The sequence below is a fragment of the Cotesia typhae genome, unplaced genomic scaffold (genome assembly GCF_013202065.1).
Source record: "Cotesia typhae breed Kobodo isofemale line unplaced genomic scaffold, CoteBio_Ctyphae scaffold_45, whole genome shotgun sequence".
Taxonomy (NCBI): Eukaryota; Metazoa; Arthropoda; class Insecta; order Hymenoptera; family Braconidae; genus Cotesia; species Cotesia typhae.
In genome coordinates, this window is record NW_027423777.1 from 3,258,831 (window position 1) to 3,282,963 (window position 24,133).

The 24,133-nt window shown below is 28.1% G+C and overlaps 1 protein-coding gene and 1 long non-coding RNA gene across 2 annotated transcripts in view; one reads left to right on the plus strand and one right to left on the minus strand.

Annotated features, from left to right (window-relative positions):
* LOC141536916 (uncharacterized) overlaps positions 1 to 24,133 on the minus strand; it is a 121,652-nt gene that overhangs the window by 25,321 nt on the left and 72,198 nt on the right. The window contains exon 6 of the long non-coding RNA XR_012480818.1: positions 23,636 to 23,679. This is a non-coding gene — a long non-coding RNA (uncharacterized LOC141536916). The remainder of the gene's footprint in view (positions 1 to 23,635; positions 23,680 to 24,133) is intronic.
* Positions 1 to 24,133, plus strand: part of 5-ht1 (serotonin receptor) — a 42,816-nt gene that overhangs the window by 15,871 nt on the left and 2,812 nt on the right. The window contains exons 2-5 of the mRNA XM_074257714.1: positions 6,462 to 7,069; positions 11,187 to 11,320; positions 21,076 to 21,219; positions 22,383 to 22,538. Of these exons, the coding sequence (XP_074113815.1) occupies positions 6,940 to 7,069; positions 11,187 to 11,320; positions 21,076 to 21,219; positions 22,383 to 22,538 (564 nt within the window). The 5' untranslated portion in view covers positions 6,462 to 6,939. The remainder of the gene's footprint in view (positions 1 to 6,461; positions 7,070 to 11,186; positions 11,321 to 21,075; positions 21,220 to 22,382; positions 22,539 to 24,133) is intronic.

The following is a 24,133-nucleotide window of genomic DNA, read 5'->3' on the forward strand; positions in this document are numbered from 1 at the left end:
GATTTACATCGACTTTCTGTCACACTATTAATCCGTTTTAGTACTGCATTGATAATGTTACACCGATCCGAGTGTAACTTATTAAATTATCCGCTCAATATTGTTTCCATTAGGTTGACTTTTATTCAACGGTTCAGATGACAAAAATCACTCAATCTTCCTATTTTTGATGGAGTGAAAATAGTTGATACCAATAATTAAGGAAGTTATTGATTAAATAAATTAATATTGAAGAGAGACCTAGGTAATTGTTCCAAGAATAAGTCTACGAAGTTTGATTAAAGCTCTTTCAATACTATTAGCAAAATGGATCTATCAAATTTCAATACTTCAAAGTGTTCAAGACTAATAATTTGGGAAATTATTAATCGATTTTCACATTGAAGAGTTACTTAAGTTAAAGTTCAAAAATGAAGCCTTTCACATTTCATTAAAATTCTTTCAAAATTGTTACAACAAATTATGATCAAATTTTGATTTTTCAAAAATAATTAATACCGATAATTTTGAACATAATCCATAAATCTTGTTGATATTCTAGAGTGTCCTAGGTTATTGTTCAAATATCATGTCTACAAAGTTTCATCAAGAATTCTTCAAAATTACAAACATAATGCATGGTATAAAAATTTGACTCTTTAAAAATGTTCAATACCGATATTTTTAAAGAGAATCGATCGATTTTGTTCATTTTAAAAGGATAACCTACATCAAAATACTCAAGAAGCCAAACTATTCAGTTTCACATGAATTTCTTTAAAATTATAAGAAGGATACATAGTATAAAATTTTGATACTTAAATAGTGATGAATAGAAACAATTTTAAAAATAATTGATCAATTTTTTTCATTTTGAAGAGTAACCCAAGTTTCTGTGCATAGATAAAATCTACAAAGTTTCATTCAAATTCTTTGAATATTATTAAGAAAAATCATAGTATCAAATTTTGTCGTTTCCAAAATTGTCAATAACAATTTCGGTATTTATTGATCAATATTGTTCAAAATGAAAAATGTTAAAAAAAAATTTGATTAACTTTCCGTCGAAATTCTCAGATAAATCCATGAAAAGAAAATTCTTTTATTAAATTTCAACAAGAAAATCAATACCAAACAAACGATGAATGAATACAAAAGTTAGGCAATAATGGATACACTAGAGTAAATTATTCTTATTAATCTCTTCTGTGAAGTTAGTGGTCGAATAAACGAGCACTTAAAGAAACGCATCTGATATACAACGTCCCCTATTTCCCACATATTCTTCACTATTATCACAATTTTTCCCGACTCATAATATGGCTTTTCCTGTTTTCTCCCTCGGGACAGGGGCGAAAATTTATCGGTCTAAAGATTCTCATTACATATTTTTGGTTAACTGCAATTTTTCCCTCAACTGGGGTTGAATTGATGGAATTCAATTTGGTCAAGGCGAAAACGTTGTCAAAAAAGTTGCTTGTTAATAACAAAAACAATTGATCAATTGAATTTATCGTTAGTGTTATTGTTATGGTTATTTTTGTAACAATGAGTGACGGAAAATGCAATCAACCGGCAGATAACGGGGTCGCGAGTAACTTTACGATGTAATTTATAAGTAGGGCTTCCTTTCTCGTGTTTAAGTTCCTGGTTCTTATGAATACAAATTCACCGCGATATTAAATGTGTTCATGTTGTTACTGATAAAGTTTGTAATGGTATAAATATTTTAAAACCTTGAATTGTAATTTTCACTTTTTTTTTTATTTACCGCTGGTTAATTTTGTTTTATTTTATTTTATGAGGTCGTGGTTCAGTTAAGAAAATTAAAATCCGCCTTAGAGAGCACTTAAGATTTCATCAACTAAGATGCTAAATATCAACAGGTTGGGCGATTTAAAAATCACTACATTAATTAAGAGTGACGGTGCAGTGATCTTAAGAAAACCACCGAAAAAAAATTGTCGAAATTTTTTTGGTTTTTTTTTTTTTAATCTAAGGACGTAGAAAAAAATTTTTTGACTTAACCTTTATATGGACTGGATAGCTTAGTTATTCAGCTTTAATTTGGTTTTTTAAAAATCTCAATACGAGTATTTCTCACTGTGATATTGGTGTTTGAATGGAAAAAGATCATTTTGTCTTTGATTACCAATATCTCAGCAACCAATGATCGCACAGAAATTTTAAGGTTGGTTTTAAAAACTTGAATAAATTCTCTACAAGGATTGGCTATTGATTTTTGAAAAAAAAAATTTTTTTTTTCAATCATTACATGAATTTGAAAAAGCAACCAAAAATGGGCTTTTTGTGGTTTTTTAGAAAATCAAGCGCCCAATCAAAAATATTGCGGAAACCACTAATGTTAAGTGTGCGTTTTACTGTTCAATATACCCACAAAAACCCTACGAAGTTTCAATTTAATCCAGCCAACTGTTTTTTTTCCGCTTGATTAAATTTTTGAAAAAATTAAAGGAGCAAAAATTTCGATCTGAAAATAATGATTTTTATAAAAATGAAATTTTTTTTTTTTTTTTTTTTTTTTTTTTTCATTTTCTCTTCATTCTGTATCAGTGACTTCATAAATTTGAGAGAAAAAAAAAATTCAAAAATTTTTGAAAAAAAAAATTTTTTTTAAATTGAAAATTTTATTTTTGAGATTTTTCAAAATCTAACGAACGAGTCAATTCAAATTCATTTAGAGTTAAAAGTTAAAATTTGTGAAAATACTTTTATTCATTGTCAATATTCAATAAGTTATTGAAAATTTACTGCATTGATAAAAAGTGGCGATACATTGTTATTTATCGATTTCTTTTAATATTTACCATATTTTAAAATAAAAAATTTTACAAGTCTCCGTAAAATAAACTCTTAAAAAAAAGTCGACTAATTCGTTTGAATAATTTAAACGGGCCGAAAAAAATTATGCAGACACTAGATTTAGTTTGTTTTCAAGGCCTGTTCACTTTCACAATTATAACCTCGAGCATTTGAAGTTCAAGGATTAATTAAAATTATCTAATAAATAAATTATTAGCTGCTTAATTTCAGGTCTGAATTGATTTGGTTGGAATAGTTATTTGGCAGCGGATTCACCTCTGAGTAAAACGTTAAATGTGAATTGTTGAGTTGAAAAAAAAAAAATAGTATATTACACACCGAGGGAAGTAAAGTAAGAAATGTCTCAGATCACATGTAATTGTTGGCCGAGGCGAAGCCGAGGTCAACAAACATGTGATCTGAGGCTTTCTTATTTACTTCCCGAGGAGTGTATACTATTTTTTTCCCTGACGAAGGTGTAAAGCGGAAACTTTGTTTAGCGCAGCGGGGCTAAAGTTGACGCTTTACACCCGGAGGGGAAAAAAAAAATAATAAAAAGGATCAGAATGTGAAAATAGATTTTTAAAAAAGCAAAGGTTATACACACTTGTTGGCTTTTGGCAGTCTGCCAGGATGGATTTCAACAAAAAGTATTGGAATGATGCACAGCTACTTGCTGACAACGATAATGTTCAATCGGGGCATACTTTCGTCTACTTTATGTTATTTCACATCACTAGAGATCGTAAATGATACATTTACTCTACAACCTAAATTTTGATTGCTTACAATTTTTTTTTTTTTTCTGTAAAACTTCGGAGTAATATTATTGAAATAATTTTTTTTTTTAAATTCAATTATTAAAAAATAAAATTTTTCTAGTTTTAATTTTAAATTGCTTGATAAATGGTTTATACTAATTATTTTGAAAGTAACTGATCAATTTTTATTATCTTGAAGAGTAAGCTGGGTAAATGTTTAAAGATTAAGTCTACAAAGTTTCATGAGGATTTCTTCAAAATTGTAAGAAAAATTTTAAGTATCAAATTTTGATACTTCAAAAATAGCTAATAACCGAATTTTTTGAAAATGTTCTCCAATTCGTTTTAAATTGAAGAATGACCAAGATAATTGTTAAAAAAATAAGTTTCTAAATTTTCGTAAAAATTCTTTTAGTGTGACAAAAATAATTCATAGTATCAAATTTTGATGACTCAAAAATAATTAATGTTCTTAATTTCTAAAATTATTAAAATATTTATTTTTTATTGAAAAGGGACCAAAGATTATCCTATAAAAAGCAAGTCAACAAAGTTTCATCATTATTAATTCAAAATTTTGAAAACAATTCATTATCAAATTTTATTGACTCAAAATTAGTTAATGCCGGTAATTTTCGATATTATTGATATATATTTTATAAAATAAAGAATGACCAAAATAATTGTTTAAAAAATAAGTTTTCAAATTTTCATATAAATTCTTTCAGTGTGACAAAAATAATTCACAGTATCAAATTTTGATGACTCAAAAATAGTTAATGTCCTTAATTTCTGAAATTATTGAACTATTTATTTTATATTGAAGAATGAGCAAGATTATCGTCCAAACAACAAGTCAACAAAGTTTCATTAGGATCCCTCGAAAATAGTTAGACCAATTTACAGTGTAAATATTTTCCCACATTCAACAGAAACTTCTCACGTCCCGATCACAATCGATTGAGTGGAATCCAAAGAAAGTAACGACCCTTATCCTGGAGTAGTACATTGTAAATTGTATAATGATTAATAAGTTTTTGACTAAAACGTGAATTTGGAAACAAGCTCCGACAATAATAATGTGTCAGCAATTTATTTAGTCTTTTACTGTTAGGTAGCATAGTGCGAGACCCGCAGATGGGATTTAAAGCCGAACCAACTGGAATCACTCGACACGAAGAGTAATTGAGAGAAAGAGAACCGCCGACTATTCCAACATCATTTATCAAGCTACGATGAAACCGCAAAGGATCTCAACCTTTTTCACCACCCCCGTCTCCATTTTGTTTCTTTGCCTTTTCTTTGTTTAATATTGTTTTTTTTTTTTTTGTTTTTTTAAGAACGCTTGCAACCTTCACAATTTTTTATCCTCTACTTATTTATTTATAATTTTTTATCGCGAAATAAAGCCCCCTTTGTCCAACGATAAATAAATGGTGGGGTTACTTGAAACTAAATAAAATTAAAGTTTTCCAGTGGAGCGGAATCGAACAGCGATCGATGCCCATCAGAAACTTAATGGCTCGAGAATCTTTTAGTTTAACTGAAAACAGAAAGTTTCTTCCACACTTATAACGGCCTTCGATTACATCCCAAACATTTAATGTTTTTCTCCTAATGACGGTAACTTTCCGCCCGATAACTGAAGACGACAAACATTTGTTTGGCTCTAACGCAATTTTAAGTTTCAGTTTTGTCGAATAAAAGGGAAGTTATTTTTTTATTTCCTTTTTTTTTTTTTTAATGTACAATGATATAAATAATAAAAAGTAAGGAGTGTTATCATCTACTTATGCCAGATAAAACACTCACTTTATCAACGTCGAGGCACTTTAACCGAGTACATCAATTATTTTTGACGTAGACCGTGACACTCGATGCTAAGAGTTTACGCCTGTTTATCATTATTAATATTGTCATTTGCATATCGATAAACTTTTACTTTTTTTTTTTGGTAACCTCTCTGTACTTACAAGACTGGATTTATGAACAATTTTATTAGATTTGTCTTTTTTTTAACGATGTTTTGAAATTTTTACAAAAGTTTCTTTTGAAGAATTAAATTTTGATGCAATAAATAATTTTTAAATTTTTTTAAAAATCGTAATCAAATTTTTAGGACATTTTTTAACGATAATTTAGATCGCTTCAAAACAAACTTAATAAATTAATTTTTTCCGAAATTGTGGATCAAAAATTTTTCAAGTATCAAAATTTTACACTATAAATTGTTATTATAATATTGAAGGAATCTTAATGAAACTTTGTAGTCTCATTTTTTAAATATTGATCTAGGTTATTCTTCAAAATAAAAAAAATTGATCAATTATTTTCGATATTATAGGTATAAACTATTTTTTAAGTATCAAAATTTGATACAGTGCATTCTTCTGATATTTCTGAAGAAGTTGCAATGGAACTTTACAAAATTTATTTTTGAATGACAACCTATTATTTAAACAATTATTTTTTAAATTATTAGTATTAACCATTTTTGAGCTGTTAAAATTTGATATTTTGCATTTTTTTTTTAAATTTTGAAAAAATGTTGATAAAACTTCGTTAACTTATTTTTTGAACCATCACCCTGATTCTTCTTCAATAGAAACTCAATCGATCAATAATTTCGCAGTAAACAGGTCTTATCAATTTTAAAAGTATCAAAATTTAATAACATGGATTATTCTTATAATTTTGAAGGGATCTTAATGAAACTTTACAGAGTGAATTTTTCAACATTGACCTAAGTCAAAAAACTTATAATTTTAAGGGAATTTTAATACTTAATAGACTTATTTACCAAAAAATGACCTAAATCATGATTTATTATAAGTAAAATTTAATAAAAACCCTTTTCAAAAACGAGCAAAGAAAACTAAACCCTAAAAACTGTTTCAGATCCTCTAGAAAATGGCAGCACTAAAGTCCCAGGGAAATAAAGTTGAGGAAAACTCGTTCAATCGGTCAAAAAGTTGCAAAAGGTCCCGGGTGTTGTTCCCAGTACAATTACTGCGATAGCGATAAGGTATTTATGGAGTCCTAGATCAGTTGTGCAGCTAAACGAGCCCAAGACAGATCACCAGATAAAAGCTCCAAACAAAAAGTCCATTAGCCATAGCCAGAACACAGAACAGATCCTTAGTACCGAATCGGTACATACCACCGGGTAAGAAGTTTACCGGTTTAAAGTATATTGTAAAAAAATGCAACCTAGTTAACTACTTAATCTCCCAACAACAACTTTAAAACTCCAACTATCTATAATGACTCGTAAATTAACGACCAACAGATGATACTCTTTTTTATTAAAACGATAAATTAAAACAACCGAAGAAGAGCTAACTTAACTCGATAAAAAAGAAAAGATTATTTAAAAATGGACGCTGCAATTAACGAGATCAACAGTACTGGAAACGTTTCATCTATCGACGGATCATCCTCTTTTGATGTTTCGGAGATTCTCACCGCCGTTGTTCTCGGACTTCTCATTCTCATCACTGTTATTGGTGAGTTATTATTATTATTATTATTATTATTAATAAATTAAAAAATAATTTTTTTTTTTTAGAGTCTCAGTTGTTCAAATTTTGATTCAAAATTCTGGGTCAAATATTGAAAATATGAAAAAACTAAATCAGATCTTTTTTATGGAGAATTTTATTTTCTACAAAAAAGTATTCTATCAATTTTACTCCATCTTACTTCCTTCCTTCAAAATTTAAATTTAAAGTTAAAATCAATTGTAATTATTTTTTTATTTTGCGAATTTTTGATATTTTAAAATAAATCTAGTGTGTGGGTACTTATTTTTCAAGTAATTGTATGATCTCAGAGATCATACAAATGTAAGTAAAATATATTTTTATTATTGTTATAAAGCTAAAGCTCTCAATAACACATACCGACATGCTAATTTTATTTTATTATAAAATCAGCTATTTGTAAGTATAATTCCAGTATAATTGAACGTTGGAAACTGTCAGCTCAACACGGCACAAGGCCACTTTGAAACTAAACTTTCAAAGAGCTGACCTTCTTGTACACTTGGCTCTCTTTCGTGATTGGTCTATTGATCTTCCACCTCAATGAATTTGCATTAAATAACCACCATTCAAACGAACTAAACATCACCCAGTGAATAGTTTTGTATATTATTTACGAATGTTTACAACCACCAATCAATTTTTTTTTTTCACGATTTTTATTTTATGTTTTTTCACTTAAATGACTCTTCAAAAGTATTAATTTTTCCAAAGTTTTATTAATTATTATATTAACATTGGTATAAGTCTTGATAATACCTCGGAACTTTGTCAGCTAACACATTTTTTACTTCATTTCGCAATTACCGTCTTGCCCTATTTTAACAGTAAAAAGATTTTTGATAATTAAAATAATAATTATTATTTGAGACTTGGTTTCTTTCCTGTTTTTTAGTTTAGTTCTAGTAAAAAATCAATAAAATAATTTTTATTGCCCTTTTACTTCAGAAGTTGTAATTAAAAAATAAGTGCACGGAAAATACAACTGTGTAAAATTTACAGAAAATAATTTTCAAAATTTCCACAGTATATATTCTTTAAAATTTACAAAAAAAATATGTAATTATTACTCGTGAGTTTACGTTAAAACTACGTATTTTTTTTTTTTTTTGTAAAATTTACAGATAAATTCTATGAAATTTTCCTGATTAAAAAAAAAAGTATTGAGACAAAGAAAAAAGTATTGGTTTTCTAGTTAATCCGATACTTTTCAATACTTTTTTTTATTCACGACTATAAGAATATTATGTGATCGTTGGAGAGTAACTTCTTCAATTAAAATTATCTTTGATTATTGATTAAAAATCTAAATAATAATCTGTTAATAGTAAATTTAAAATTATTATCATATGTGAAGAAATTTTTTTTTACTGATTATAAAAAAATAATTTGTCTTGAAGTAGACAGTAAAAAATCAGAAAAATTAAAATTTTTGAAAAAAATGAAAAACCGTGATATAAATTAGTTTGCAATGATGCTGACTCAAGTAATGCTTTTTAATTAATTACAATGAATTTCCAGTAATAATAACAGAAAAAGTTATATTATAATTACAGTCTGAATTTATTAAATTTAGAGATTTATAATAACAGAATTTACCACGTAAAAATAACATAATAAGTTCTGTAAATATTACATAAGTCGACTTATAGATAGAATTTTGTAAATTTTACAAACTTTTCTATAAATTTTACAACGTATTTTTTCCGTGAAGTTACCCCCATTTAACCCCTTTTTTTTCTACTCAAAATTCCGCAATTCGATAGAAAAATAAAACAAAAGTGCTATACCTTGCAATTGACCGTTCTAGTGTTGCTGGAAGGTATCGGATTGTAAAAGTTTCCGGCAATATGTTTTCTATTTAACGCGCGAGAAATACTTGTAGATAATTAATTTCCGTGAATTCACATAGAATAAAAAAAGAAAAAGCGCAGCAATGCACTGAGAAAATTCGTAATTTATTTCTCAGTCTCCCGCGGTAAAATTTATATATATTTATTCGAAATATTTCTCCTTCTACTGAATTCAATTATGAAACGAAATTACACCAAATGTCAATTTAAAATTCAATTTATTTTTATTTTAGTTTTCAATTTAAAAATCTCTAACACAATGTGTTTCTCTCGAGTCATCGTTGGACAATGTTTTTTTTTTTAATGAATGCAATCGAAAAAAAAAAAAAAAAAATATGAAAAATAATTAGTCTGCGATTTGAAAGATATTCGATTTAAATGGAACGTAAAATCTAAATTATGAATCAAAATGTAATTATGGGACAGTGTATAGATGGAATAACTGGACCGTAAATTAATCTCGGCGATGTCAGTAAGAGGTAAAAATGAATGAGAGAAATAAAAATAATTAACTTTGGGTTTACAAAAGAAGCTTCTTGATGTATTAATCAAGACGGCTTTTGACTAAGATCTTTAAAAAAGTAACTTTATATTAAAACATAAAAACGTCTACTTCTCCTTTTATACTTCCTTTATGTATAAATAATTTGAGAAATTATTCTCTATAGTAAATTTATATCAAAGTTAATTATTCACAATAACTCACTTTTAACTTTATTGTCTACATTTGTAATTACTTTAACTTCTATGATACATATTTATCATAGTTTGACGTATTTTAATCCGCTGTCTGGTATTTTTTAATTACAGTTTAATTATTAATTCATGAACTCATTATTTATTTAAAAGTTTTCTCATTATAATTGTGGAGATTTTTTTTTTCGGTGATAAAATATACGAAGTTTGTTTTATTGGTGTATCTTCAATCTTAGTCAAGACAATAGTGTTGAAAGAGCAAAATAAATTTACATTGTTTTTTATGAAAAAATTAATAGAATTGCTGCATCGTCATTTTTTAGCAATGAAATAATTTTTATAATGAAATCTGAAAGATTTAAAGTAAATTGGAATGCTCTCACGGGATTTAATAAAATTGACTCTATTTTCGTAGGAATTAATAAATCCGAACAAAAACGGTTCCACTGTAAATAATAGCGCCAAGTCCACGTTCATAAGATTACACGGAAAAAATACGTTGTAAAATTTATAGAAAAATTTGTAAAATTTACAAAATTCTATCTATAAGTCGACTCATGTAATATTTACAGTACTATGTTATTTTTATGTGGTAAATTCTGTTAATTTAATAAATTCAGTCTGTAATTATAATATAACTTTTTCTGTTATTATTACTAAAAATTTATTGTAATTATTTAAAAAGCATTACTTGAGTCAGCATCATTGCAAACTAATTTATATCACGGTTTTTCATTTTTTTCAAAAATTTTAATTTTTCTCATTTTTTACAGTCTACTTCAAGACAAATTATTTTTTTATAATCAGTAAAAAAAAATTTCTTCTTTGTCTCAATACTTTTTTTTTTAATCAGAAAGATTTCATAGAATTTATCTGTAAATTTTACAAAAAAAAAAAAATACGTAGTTTTCACGTAAACTCACGCGTAATAATTAAATATTTTTTCTGTAAATTTTAAAGAATATATACTGTGGAAATTTTGAAGATTATTTTCTGTAAATTTTACACAGTTGTTTTTTCCGTGTGTATACATATTTTATTATAGTATTTATTTTCCTCACCTTAGAATTATAATGCCATTAAACCATAGCAGTGTTAACTGTTATTTATTATTTTATTTCAATCAATTTCATTATGGAAAGCCCTTTTGGATTTTAAAAATTTTTTTTCAACATTACTCCTTATCAACGATCTACTTTTATCATCCCATCACCAGAACATAAGCAAAAATTAATTATAAATTTTCATTCAAACATAAATAACGGACTGGGATGTGAGATTCAAAAAAAAAAAAAAAAAAAAAAACAGTTAAAACTTTTCCCCCAATCGGGATAAGCGTCAGGTAATTATTTCTCGATTCTCCCTTTAAACAAAGGAAATCCAAAAACTTTTATCCTACGCATTGTTAATTTTGTTTCGCAATGAAGAACCGTGATTAAATGAAATCCGTATTTCAATTATTAAAACACCCTTTTTCCCATTTTCATCATGATTTATGTTCAATCACAAACTTAACCCAATTTATATTACAGGTAACGTGTTCGTGATAGCCGCAATAGTAATAGAGAAAAATTTACAATCAGTAGCTAATTATTTAATCGTCAGCCTCGCCGTGGCCGATCTCATGGTTGCGTGTCTTGTTATGCCACTTGGTGCTTTTTACGAGGTAATTATAACCATACAATACCATATATTATTATGTATCATATATTATGTGATTATTCTCTCGCTTTGTTCTGTTTTTTAACCGAATTAACCTTTTGTTTATTTTTAATTTTGCGAGTCGTCAAATATTCAATGTAACTCGGTAGTCTGTACTTAAAAAATAATACCCCGCTTGTAAAGTAATTCATCATTTAACAATTGTTTTATTATTCATATTCACTGCGGTTTTCCATTCCTCTAAATTATCTTATCATTAAATATTTATTTATGCTGGATCGGGATGATATGGGAAACAATAATTTGGAATTGTTGAAAGTTTTTATAGCTTGGGTATTTTTGTTTTTAAATATTGGTGAGAAATTGGATTTATTTGGAAGTCAAACACTTTAATTTACGACTATAATGGAATCTTTAGTCTAAAAACCAAAAATTGTGACTTAAATGTCAATATTTGTGATCCAAATTTATATTAGTCATACTAACACCAAAATTCATGATCAAAAACCTTAATTTTTTATATAAACATTTTAAATTCATAACTGAATAGGATTATGACCCAATAATTAATTTAAGTGACCCAGACAGCAAATTTCATGACTATAACTCCGTAAATTGTAACTTGAACACTCAACTTGTCTCCAAAACAATAAATATTAATAAATTGTAATCCAAACACCAAATTTCATAACTCTAACAGTTAAAGTTACGATCCAAAAATTACGTTAGTGACCAAAACACGATATCAATGACCTGAGCATCAAAATTTGTGATCAAAATCTTTATTAGTGACCCAAACACCAAAATTTATGACCACAACACTGTAATTTGTGGCTTTGACATCTCAATTTGTGACCATAACACTAAATAACATTTAATTGTGACTCAAATCCTCAAATTCATGACTTAAACGCCAAACAACAATAAATCGTGACCCTTACACCAAAATTTGTGACTTTAACACCATGATTTGTAACCTCAACACTTAATTTCGCATACCAAACATTTAATGCTAAAATTTATGATCTACACACCAAATTTTATGACCCAACACTTAATTTTGCGAAATTGAAAAATCAAACAAAAAATTGGTATAAATCATTATTTTAGTTGTTATCGATCAAATTAAGCAGATAATTAGCAATTTCCATAATTTCTACCGTCAATAACTAATTATCCTCTAAAATAGATCGAGCTCTATTAAAATAGAAAAAATCATTTCGATTTCACACCAACCATTGAAAATAAATGTTTTAGAACAAAAAAAAAAAGTAAGTGCAAGAATGGTTGAAACTAAAAATTGTACATTTGATACTTGGTTTCATAAGCCACAAGGTGGCGTCGATACGAAATATATATCGGGCGGTAGATTGGTGGACGTGAGCACACAATATCGAAAATCGATTTCCCACGGGTGACTTTATGAAAAAAAGATATAAAAAAATCTAAATTGAATAATACTGGGAGTGTGTGAGAAGCTGTAGAGGAACTATGGAAGGATGAAACCATCGATATTCGTTTTCGTTTTGGTTATCGGTACAGTGTAGGACAGAGTGGGACGGAGTGCGAGGATCTCTGGTAATCCGGAGTAAAAATATAAAAGGAGAAAATATTACTAAAAAGGATACTCCGCGCTGCGAGTATCATAAACGAGAACGTTTCACTGTTTCTGTTATTTGGTATTCGTTGTGTATTATCTGGTCTATCTGTCGGGATTCGGAATTATTTTCAAGATAGATCGAATCATAAATCGAATCGTTAAATCTATAAAGATAATCGGTCTTATACAAATTGACCTTTTTGGGGTTTAAATTTCCGTTACTTTTATTTTTATTCCTCGATGACGAGGGTCTACTGCTCAACTTTTCGGTTTTATGCTCCGCTAAGTGATTTCGCCTTGAAATCGCTTAAATTTATGGCCAATCATATGCTTTGGATTTTTGGTAAGACGATAACGCCGAGATACGCTCGCTTTTCTTTGCCCGAGGAATTTACATTTTTTATGCTTCGGTAGAGATTATTCAAATCTTTTTTATCGCTAATACTGCTTTGTAGTTTGCGGAGAATAAAGGGTTGGTAAATTTTAACTTTTGAAATTCATAACTTGGACTTTAATGAGAATTAAGGAACCGGATGAGTTTTGTGTCAAAGAAGATACTTTGAATTTACTTAGATACTTTTGTTTAAGCAATTTTTTTCTAGCTTCTATAATTTACGAGATATTAATTATCAAAGTTAATAATAAGGTTGACTAATGAAGTTCAAATTTTTAACTTTTGTACAATCTTTAAAAATTCATATCTTATCACTGAATCAAAATTAAGAAACCGGACAAATTTTATCCTAAAGATGAAACTTTAAGCTATAATTTTTGTCTGAACAATTTTTTTCTATCTCTTAAAATTGCCGAAATATAAATTGTCAAAAATAAATAATTATTAATTAATTTCGAATAATAATCTCAATGGTAATTTTAAATCGAGAAATAATTGTCAAATATCGATAAAAAATTAAGACAATTAGCATTTCTGTTGAAATTTGTTTTTTTTACTGCTCACTTATAATTCGTGATAATGGGATATTATCTCTTTCGACCTAGAATGATAATTTGAAGACGGAATTAAGATACCAGTTGACGTAACATCGCGGAGAGAAGTGAAAAGGCGGGGAGGATGAATTCTGAATTCTCAATGTTGAATGTATAATGGATTTTACAGGGAGATAATGCCTCGGTAAACAACAGAAATATTTGAAAGTATTTATAAAACCTTCCACTCGGTCATTTATTTTCCCTTTTTGATAATCGGTATTGATATTGACTAAATGCACTTGATCAATATATATTATCAATATGTCTAAAGCTCTCTCCTATCGAACACTACAGGCCTTCTATGAAGCACGTTTTAGTTTTAACTCGTTAGTCGTGACAAAAAAGCATCCTCAATATTCGCGCAGTCGTCGCATTTACCGATGTTAAACTTTTATTCGGATCGATATATACGAGTGGCAAAATTTATGTTTAAGCAGGAAATTTTACACTCTTTTTTTGCTGCCTCTACTCTCCTCCGACATTTCTCCTATCTAACTTTACATATTTTAACCGTTGACATCCATGAAATGCCAATGATCAGGAATCCGATCGCAAGTTTGTTTCAACTTTTGTTACATTCTACATTCAAAAATTTTATTTAACTTGTACTCAAGTTATTTCTAGTTTAAGGCTTACTTATGTTAAAAAAAATTCAGGAAAAAAAATCTGTTGAACCAAAGTTATGAATTTTTTCAAAAGTTGCAAATTTAGATATTATTAATACCAACTTCATTATTATTCTTTGACAATTAATTTCTCGGTAATTACAGCAGTTACAAAAAAATTGTTGGGATAAAAGTTGTAGCTTCAAGTCTCTTTTTTCACAGAAAATTTGTTCAATTTCTTAATTTTGATTTGTTTCAAAGATATGAATTTTTAAAGATTGTTCAAATATTAGAAATATAAAAAATTTGGACTTTATTAATTTTCAACAATTAATATTTCGGTAATTATAGGAGTTAGAAAAATATTGTTGAGACAAAAGTTGTAGCTTTAAGTCTCTCCTTTAAGTTAAAATTTGACCGGTTTCTTAATTTTTATAAATTTCCAAGTTATGAATTTTTCAAGTTTGCCCAAAAGTTCAAAATTTGAACATCACTAACAAACTTTATTTTTGCGTCAAATATAGTAATATTTTTCATCATTATAAACAATCAAACAATCTTCCAAAAAAGTTCAAAAGTAAACAAACTAAAACATGGGCACCATAAAATAAAATCCGCGCAAAACAAAGCAAGAAAATAAAAACAGAAAGAGAAAATAGTATTTCTAATATCAAGAATGGACTTTCAATCAGGCATACATCAACCTCAGCGCAATCCTGTCTCTGGTATCTAATCTCCTCGCTGCTTATCACCAGCTCCTCACTTTTACTGGGTTATTTTTCTCCGGTGTTGGTGTTCTTTCAATCCCCATTGAATTTTATTTTTCCCGTGACTTTGTTGGGTTTTGTTCGCCCTCCTTTCTTCTTACCTCGACACCCTCTTAGTGATCTCGACTATCACGAGAATATTGAAGCAGGAGACTAGTCACAGATGAGCGAACAGGCTCGAGAAATCTATGCGCAATCCTTAACACATTGATCAGCTGGTCTAGTTTGGGATTTTCTCTCCTGGATGTAGAATATACAGAATAAAATAGAATGGAAGACGTAGTTGTACTCTTTACTTCTCTTCTGTCCTCTTCATCCCCTTTTATTGGAATAAACAAAAGTATTGCTGACAGCCACCTACTCCCGGGTCGGAGTCGAACACACCCGCGACATTTCTCGAGGGTTTACATTTATACGTACCATGTAACCGAGAAGTCACTCTTTTTGTCGATGTGAGTTATGGAAAAAATGATATTTCTTTCTGATATGTCAGCTCAAATTATTGTATATCGTTTTTTTTTCCTTTTATCAATGATTTAGTTTTTTTGCTGTCCCTTTTCGTTATTTTGTGTCAACGATATTTTTTGTTCCAAGCTCTGTTTTTGTTGGGGGAAATATGCAAGCTCGGAAATCAAACGTGATTTCGGCTGGGACAATAGGTTCTATTGAAAATCGAAACTTACGAATTTTTTTGGGGTAAATTGGCCGTCTATTTTTAGGATTTGAGTTAGAATTACGAAGGTTTAAAATTTGAAAATTTAAGTGACCTTTAAAAATTCATAACTTGGAATCTAATTAAAATAAAGAAACCGGACAAAATTTGTGTTAAAGAAGAGACTTTTAGCTACAACTTTTGTTCAAATAATATTTGGCTAGCTCCCATAATCACGGAGATATAAATTATCAAAGATTAACTATAAACAGATCACGAAATCCATGAAAAAAGGTTTTTTTAAGTACTAGCTTACAAAAGAATCTAAAAGTTGAAACATCACGGACAAAGGTACCAGTAAAATTAGAATAGAAGCTGATCGAATCATGTTATCACATTAAAGCTGATCTCTATGAGTTCTCGAGCGAGTACTTGATTACACGGAGATACACCGGATATTGGTGGATTCTGATGCAACTTCTCAGCCTTAATATTATCAGCCCCATCCTTCTTACGGGCTGCGATGATCAACTGATTTATCTACCCCACATTATAGCGGTTTAAGCTGTGAGTGTCTCTGTCGCACATATCTGCATCTCCATCTGGTGATATCATGTGGGTTATAAATGTAGATGAGTGGATTCTCATTCTTGTTCTCCTTCTATCCGGAGTGAGTTCCATCGTTAATGGGCATCCCAGATTATTAAGAGTGCTACAACCGCTATCGGTTATCTAAAACTAAGCCAACTCGGTTCTATTGTTCGACTCTTTGCTCTTTAAGCTTACGATTCTCTAATCATATTCAGAGCTGATATTCTGCTCATATTTTCATTTACATTCTCATTCAAATTTTCATTAGAATTACATATTGTTTTAAGTACTCATTGCACTTTATTGGAGCCATTTTGATGAAAATTCATATTTACAATTGTTTAATGTGATTTCTTGGTAATTTGATTCATTTTTAACCAAATTGTCTGTCAAGAACTCACTAATCGCTCTTAAACAATAGAGAAAAAAAAAAAAAAAAAATTCCGGTCCTTATATATACTCCTGCAAGATTTTTCTGCTAGCAAGAGGGCGTAGCCACCTAGCGGCAAAACCAAGAACTAATTTTAAAAATATTGGCGCAAAAATATCCACAATTTTTTTCGTCAAGTTTTATCGTGAAGTACGTTAGTGTATCGTGTTAAAAAAAATTTTTTTTTTTTAATTGCAATAATTAGTTATTATTTCACTGCAGTCGGATAATTTCTTAACTAATACTTCATCAACCGCTCTTGAATAATAAAAAAAATTCTTTCCTTATATATACTCTAGTAAGACTATATTCTGCTAGCGAGAGAAAAAAAGCCACCTAACGGTGAAACTGAGAACTAAATTCAAAAATGTGGCGCGAAAACTTGAATATTTTTTTTCTTCAAGTTTATCATGAAAACATGTTAGTTTATAATGTATTAAGAGCTTTCGAAAAAGATTAGCTCAATAAAAAAATTTTTCAAAGCTTGCTTGAATTTTGAAAACTTTACAAGTAGCTTAAAATGTTTTCTCTTTTGCGACTATTATAAATCAAAATTTTAAATTAAAAATTTTTAAATGTACATTATTTTTTAACTGCTAAATAAACTATTGGAAAATTTAATTTTTAATATTCTAAACTTTTAATATTCTCGAGTAAGCCCTAAAAAAATTTTTATCGCGCTGATTTTTTAAACATAAATTTGTATATTTTTATCTAAGTAGAAGTTGAATAAAAAAATTGAAATTTATTCAAAATAGAGCCACTGCAAATCTAAAATTACTCCATAATCTGTAAGTTAATGAACCGAAAATACAAAAGTATTACAGTCGATAAAATATCTACCAGAATAAAGTAAAACGCTTTAAACCAAAATATGTAACGACAGTGTTTAAATTAACCTAGATCTAAATTTATTTAACTCGAACATGTGACATACTGTCTTTATTGCCCTTAAACATTACGCGAAATTCGTGAAGTGCAATTCCAGCGTCTATATAACTGAAACTGAATTTCCGGTTGGATTGCTCCTAAAATCCACACCTGCGGTTGCTCCAATTACTTTTCTCACAGTTTCCTGGTTTTTAAATCTAGGAATATCCTTCCGCTAAACAATTCAATGTTACGACAACCTGTGCCAGATGCAGTTCCATTTATTCATCCGTAAAAAAAATATACATACTTTTTTTTTTTTTTTTTTTTTTTTTCACCTTTACAGATATAAGAAAACACTCACAAATACGTCGGTTTCATATTTCTGTTGTGTTTTTACTGCCCCTGGTATTCAGAAGTGATTCGGAATATTTACTGTCTTTATTACTTTGAAATATAAAATTTTATTATCCACAATATACGATGAACAATGTACAATGTTTTCGCTCCACCTCTTTAACTCCGCTTGTTATTTTTAATAACATCTTCACAAAATTTTATATTGAAAGAATTATTTATTTTTATCAATATTGTCTTTTTCGATCGAGATAAATTGATTGTTCAAAATTGTATTAAGTACTTTGAGTGAAGAAGAAAATTTTACTATTGACTAATTTGAAAATATTTTCGTTAATTGTCCAGTTTATTTATTTATTTCCTCTTTTTTGAAGTAAAATTGTCAAAAAAAAATATTAAAAACAACTTTAGTTCCTAATTTTAGGCATTTTTGGGCTTTTTTTTTATCTTAGCCACGCCCCTAGAGGCCCTAACCACGCCCCTTAGCAACAGTTGCCCAGCAACCAAACCCTACCTTAGCAACCACTACTAAACCCCGCCTCCTATAACAAATATTCATAAAAATTTCAAAAAATGGACTTTTTTCTAGTTTTTTGATAAATTTTTTGTCGCTAAATTGTTCTACTGCCGATGTACAACACAAAAAAAATTTACCGATCTTAGAAATTAATTACAAAGTCTTGAAATTGTAAATCAAATGTCGAAATTTCAATTTAAGGAGTTTTTATAAAATTACCAATAGTGAATTTAATAATATGACCATTATACCTCCAATTTTGAAAAGTAGTCAATGAAACTGAAGAGAAATGTTCTAGAGTCTGTTTAGAGGCTCTAGTTTAAAATGCAAGCAAATCAATTGATTAGCTTAAAAATGGCGGCTATTGATAAGATTGAAGCTAATCAAAAATTGATTTTTCAGTATTTCTTCTCTTTTTATGATCAAAAACTTCCTAAATATTAAAATTTTATGCATGAAGAGCTCATATGGTCTGCAATTTAGTTCCCCAATTTTTTTATAACCTTTTATTAACATCCAATTCGATCAGAATGCAATAAAACGAAAGCGATTATTGAGCAATATTCAAATTTAGAAATGCTTAAGCCCCGCCATTTTGAAACTAACCGACCGATTTGGCTTAAAAGTAGCTCAAAGAGAAAGCTTTTTAGGTTCGTAGAAGTTTTCTCGAAATAACGGGTTCTTTATTGAGTTTTAAAGTTTGATTAAAATAGAGAATTGGATCAAGCAGCTTGAATAAATTAGTTTTTTCGACATGAGTACGGTATTAATATTGAGGCAGGAACGTGATAGCAGCACACAAAGGATTCTTTATGATTTGATACCGTATTCAGTAGGAGAATAGGTTACCGTGTGGAGAAAACTCAATCAAGTTTCATTGAGCGAATTGTCTCATCTCGATGGATCTAGGAAATATAATAATGGACACTCCCGAACCCAAAAATTCTGCTAACTCTTTATATATGGAAAAGTAGAAGCAAATGTGGATCAAAGGGACAATTTTACTCTACAGGTATTCGCGTGGCAGAAATCGATCGATAGTTACCTTCTCCACAAGCTCTAATCTCATCGAAATGTAATTAAATAGCACGCCACCGATGAACATTACGAAAATTACTCGAGAATTTAACTTGAGGTTGCGCTAAATATCTATTTTATAAAGTTATTTTCATTTTACCGCCGATAAGTAGGGGTCATATAATTCAATTAACAACTTTTAAAATAAACTAATTAATCGTAAAATAAAGAACGTCATTATTTTATGATCATTATTATTGAAAAAAAAAAAAAATTTATACAAAATTAACTATTTCTTTTATCAGATTTTATCAAAAATTAAACATACATAGAAAAAAAGGTTCACTTGAGCTGAGAAAATGTTAAATTTTCAGAAGTAAAGAACAATAAAATATTTTAGTTTTTTCAAGAAAACCGTCATTTTTTCCAAGTTCGACACTTTGGATTTTCAATTTTTTTGTCTCTAAAATCGTTTTAGTACAAAGAATAAGTGGGCACAAAATGGGAATAGTAGGGTTAAATACGGTTTTAGTTGAAGTTTTTTTTGAAACAAAAAAAATTGAAAATCCAAAGTGTCGAACTTTGAAAAAATGACGATTTTCTTGAAAAAACTAAAATATTTTATTGTTCTTTACTTCTGAAAATTTTTTTGAATTTTTTTCTAAAAACTACATTTAAAAACAAAAAAAAAAAAAAAAAAAAAGAGCGTTTTTTTTTTTTTAATTCGTAACTTTTTTTGGGTTGGGTAAAAAAATCTGAAAAAATTCAGAAATATGTTATTTTTTTTTCGAAAGGGGTCGAAAAAAAAACTCGGTGATTTGGCAAGGTTGCTAGGTTAACTTGCAAGGTTACTAGTTATTATAATTTTTAATCAAATAAAAAAGAAAATTTTAGATTTCATTGACGCTCAAAATGAAATCACTTATGTTTGTCATTATTAAAATAATAATAATAGTAATTACTAAAATCTTTATCATACATTGTGTATTGTATTATACTACCAAGTGCAGAATAGAAAAAAAATCAATTTTTTCCACGCGGATGATACATCAGCGTTTCGTAGAGCTTTAAATCTCAAGAGCAGCGTCGCTTGTTTTAGATTATTTTTTCCATTTTCTCTTGCGTCATTTGCAAGCTTGTCTTCTTCGCATCAACTCTGAGAATTTATGATACTCCAGATGCCATTGTTCGACGTCATAGTCATCCTCGAGCATATCCGTAACGCTGTCAAAATTTCTTTTCACAAAATTTATCGAATTCTCGAGGATTAGAACTACAATATTTTTTCTCATTTTCGCTTCAAAGTAGGCAATAATAGATCCTTCATTATTATTATTATTATAATAATAATTTTTTTTTGCAGATTCGCACTGGCTGGTTACTGAGCCCAGGAATCTGTGATATTTGGACAGTTAGTGATGTCTTGTGCTGCACTGCGTCGATTCTTCACTTAGTCGCCATTGCAATGGACAGATTTTGGGCTGTCACTAATATTAATTATATACAGGTTCATTCATTTCTTTTTTTTTTTTTTTTCAATAATTTTTTAACTGATAGAAAAATTTGTTAAAAAATTAATATTTAATTAACTTTTCAATAAGTACGTTTATTTATGCATAAATTTAATGGATAAGTCTTACTGCGCTCGTGTGTCAACACACACTCTATGCTCGTTGCATCAACCTTGGTTTTAAAATTTTTTTTTAACAAATCATTTTTTAATTTATTTTTTTGTCAATAAAAAAAAACATTACATGGAAAAAATACGTTGTAAAATTTATAGAAAAATTTACAAAATTCTATCTATAAGTCGACTCATGTAATATTTACAGTACTATGTTATTTTTACGTGGTAAATTCTGTTAATTTAATAAATTCAGTCTGTAATTATAATATAACTTTTTCTGTTATTATTACTGGAAATTTATTGTAATTATAATTAAAAAGCATTACTTGAGTCCGCATCATTGCAAACTAATTTATATCACGGTTTTTCATTTTTTTCAAAAATTTTAATTTTTCTCATTTTTTACAGTCTACTTCAAGACAAATTATTTTTTTATAATCAGTAAAAAAAATAATTTCTTCACATATGATAATAATTTTAAATTTACTATTAACAGATTATTATTTAGATTTTTAATCAATAATCAAAGATAATTTTAATTCAAAAAGTTACTCTCCAACGGTCACATAATATTCTTATAGCCGTGAATAAAAAAAAGTATTGAAAAGTATCGGATTGACTAGAAAACCAATACTTTTTTTTTTAATCAGGAAGATTTCATAGAATTTATCTGTAAATTTTACAAAAAAAAAAAAAAAAACGTAGTTTTCACGTAAACTCACGCGTAATAATTAAATATTTTTTCTGTAAATTTTAAAGAATATATACTGTGGAAATTTTGAAGATTATTTTCTGTAAATTTTACACAGTTGTTTTTTCCATGTAGTTTCCATAAATTCTTTTAAAAAAAAAAATTATTGCTATTTATAAATATTTAAATTTCTTGTAAATAAAATTGATAAATTTTTCTATTATTGCTTGGAGTAAATTTAAAAAATTAGACTTTTCAGATTAAAAAAATAGAAATTTTACAAGACAATCTTCGAATAATAATTTAAAAAATTTAAATAAAAAACAAATGACAATTATAATGGGTGTTTTAGGCACGAAATCCTCAGAGGATTGGCATCTTGATTATTATTGTGTGGGTCGTCTCGCTGGGAATTTCTATGGCCCCGCAATTGGGATGGAAGGATCCCGGTTTTATGGAACGTATTGCGGAGGGAAAGTGTCTGGTGTCTCAGGAACCGTCGTATCAGGTATCTATAACTTTACTATAAAAGTTAAGGAAAGATTCCTTTTCTTTTATTTGAATTTTATATTACGTATTATACGTGTATATATTATATTGTTGTCTGTTTTGAAATACAAATAACTTCAAAATGGAAAAAAATGGTCAATAAATGCCAAATACAGTAATATTATTTTTTTTATAACAATATGTTGGATCTATATTGCATCTGTAAAAATTTAACAGCAACGGTAAAAATTATCGCTGACGTAATATATAAAAGGGAAATACATATATATACAAGCCGCGTAATCTATGAAATTTTATTACTATTCCAACATTTTTATATGCTGAGTATGACACTTTTTCAACACATGCTTCATTATTGGAGATGAAAAATTTATGGGAATATGGTTTTCGTTCAAATTTTACCGTGAATGTTAGGAAGAGAAAGGGATAATTTTTTTATTTTTTTTTTTTTTTTAAATCTACTTTCCCTTTAAAAATCATAAGATTATTTTACTTTTTAAATTGTCAAAGACACTAAGGTGAAAGCCCCTAATATTAACTATTTTTTTCTAGCCCCTATAATTTACGAGATATTAATTGTCAAAGTTAATTATAAGGTTGACTAATAAAATTCAAGTTTCTAACTTTTGAACAATCTTTAAAAAAATTCAGAACTTGAAAATTTATAAGAATTAAGGAACTGGATAAATTTCTCGTGAAAGGGGAGACATTCAACTACAACTTTTGTTTAAAAAAAATTTTTTTAGCTCCAATAATTACCGAGATATTAATTGTTAAAGATAAATAATAAAGTCATTATTAAAAATGTTCAAATTTCCAATTTTTGAGCAATCTTTAAAATTTCATATCTTATCACTTAATCAAAATTAAGAAACCGGACAAATTTTATCCTAAAGATGAAACTTTAAGCTACAATTTTTGTCTAAACTATTTTTTTCTATTTCTTAAAATTTCAATTTTTCTTTATCCCAAAGTCATTAGCAAGAATATTAAATCAAATTCAACATGTTATGAAAGTTCTAAACAAATTATTAAAATTAAATTATATAAAAAAATTTCAGTCATTAAAAAATTATAAAATTCAAATTCACTCACCGAGGCAGCTCATCGCCAATCCGGATGGTCTTGACATCTCTCCTCTAGAAAAAAAAAAAAAAAAAAACATTTATATAAATATTAATGATATTACTCTCATATCTTCCAATAAAACTCTCAAAAAATGTTCAATTTATCTCGTTAATAAATTTATAAAAAACTCGCGCATCCTCGGTATATACCTAAAATACACTTGCCTTATTTTCTACCCTATAATCCGTCCATATTGACTCTCGAGAATCTCATAAAATCATCATCTATTCACATCTATATTAAATATAAATCATACAGCATCTATCCACATATATCACTCTCCTCTTGCTCTTGAATCGATATTAATTCACTCGAATTCATTGGCTCTTGGCTGTTCTGATCAATAAACTTAAATTCCCCTTTAGGCAATATAAATACATGCAACGTAAAAAAAAAAGTAATGAAAAAAATAATAAACAAATTTATCTTATGTTAATTTAAAGTCTAATATGTCTCATTTTTTTT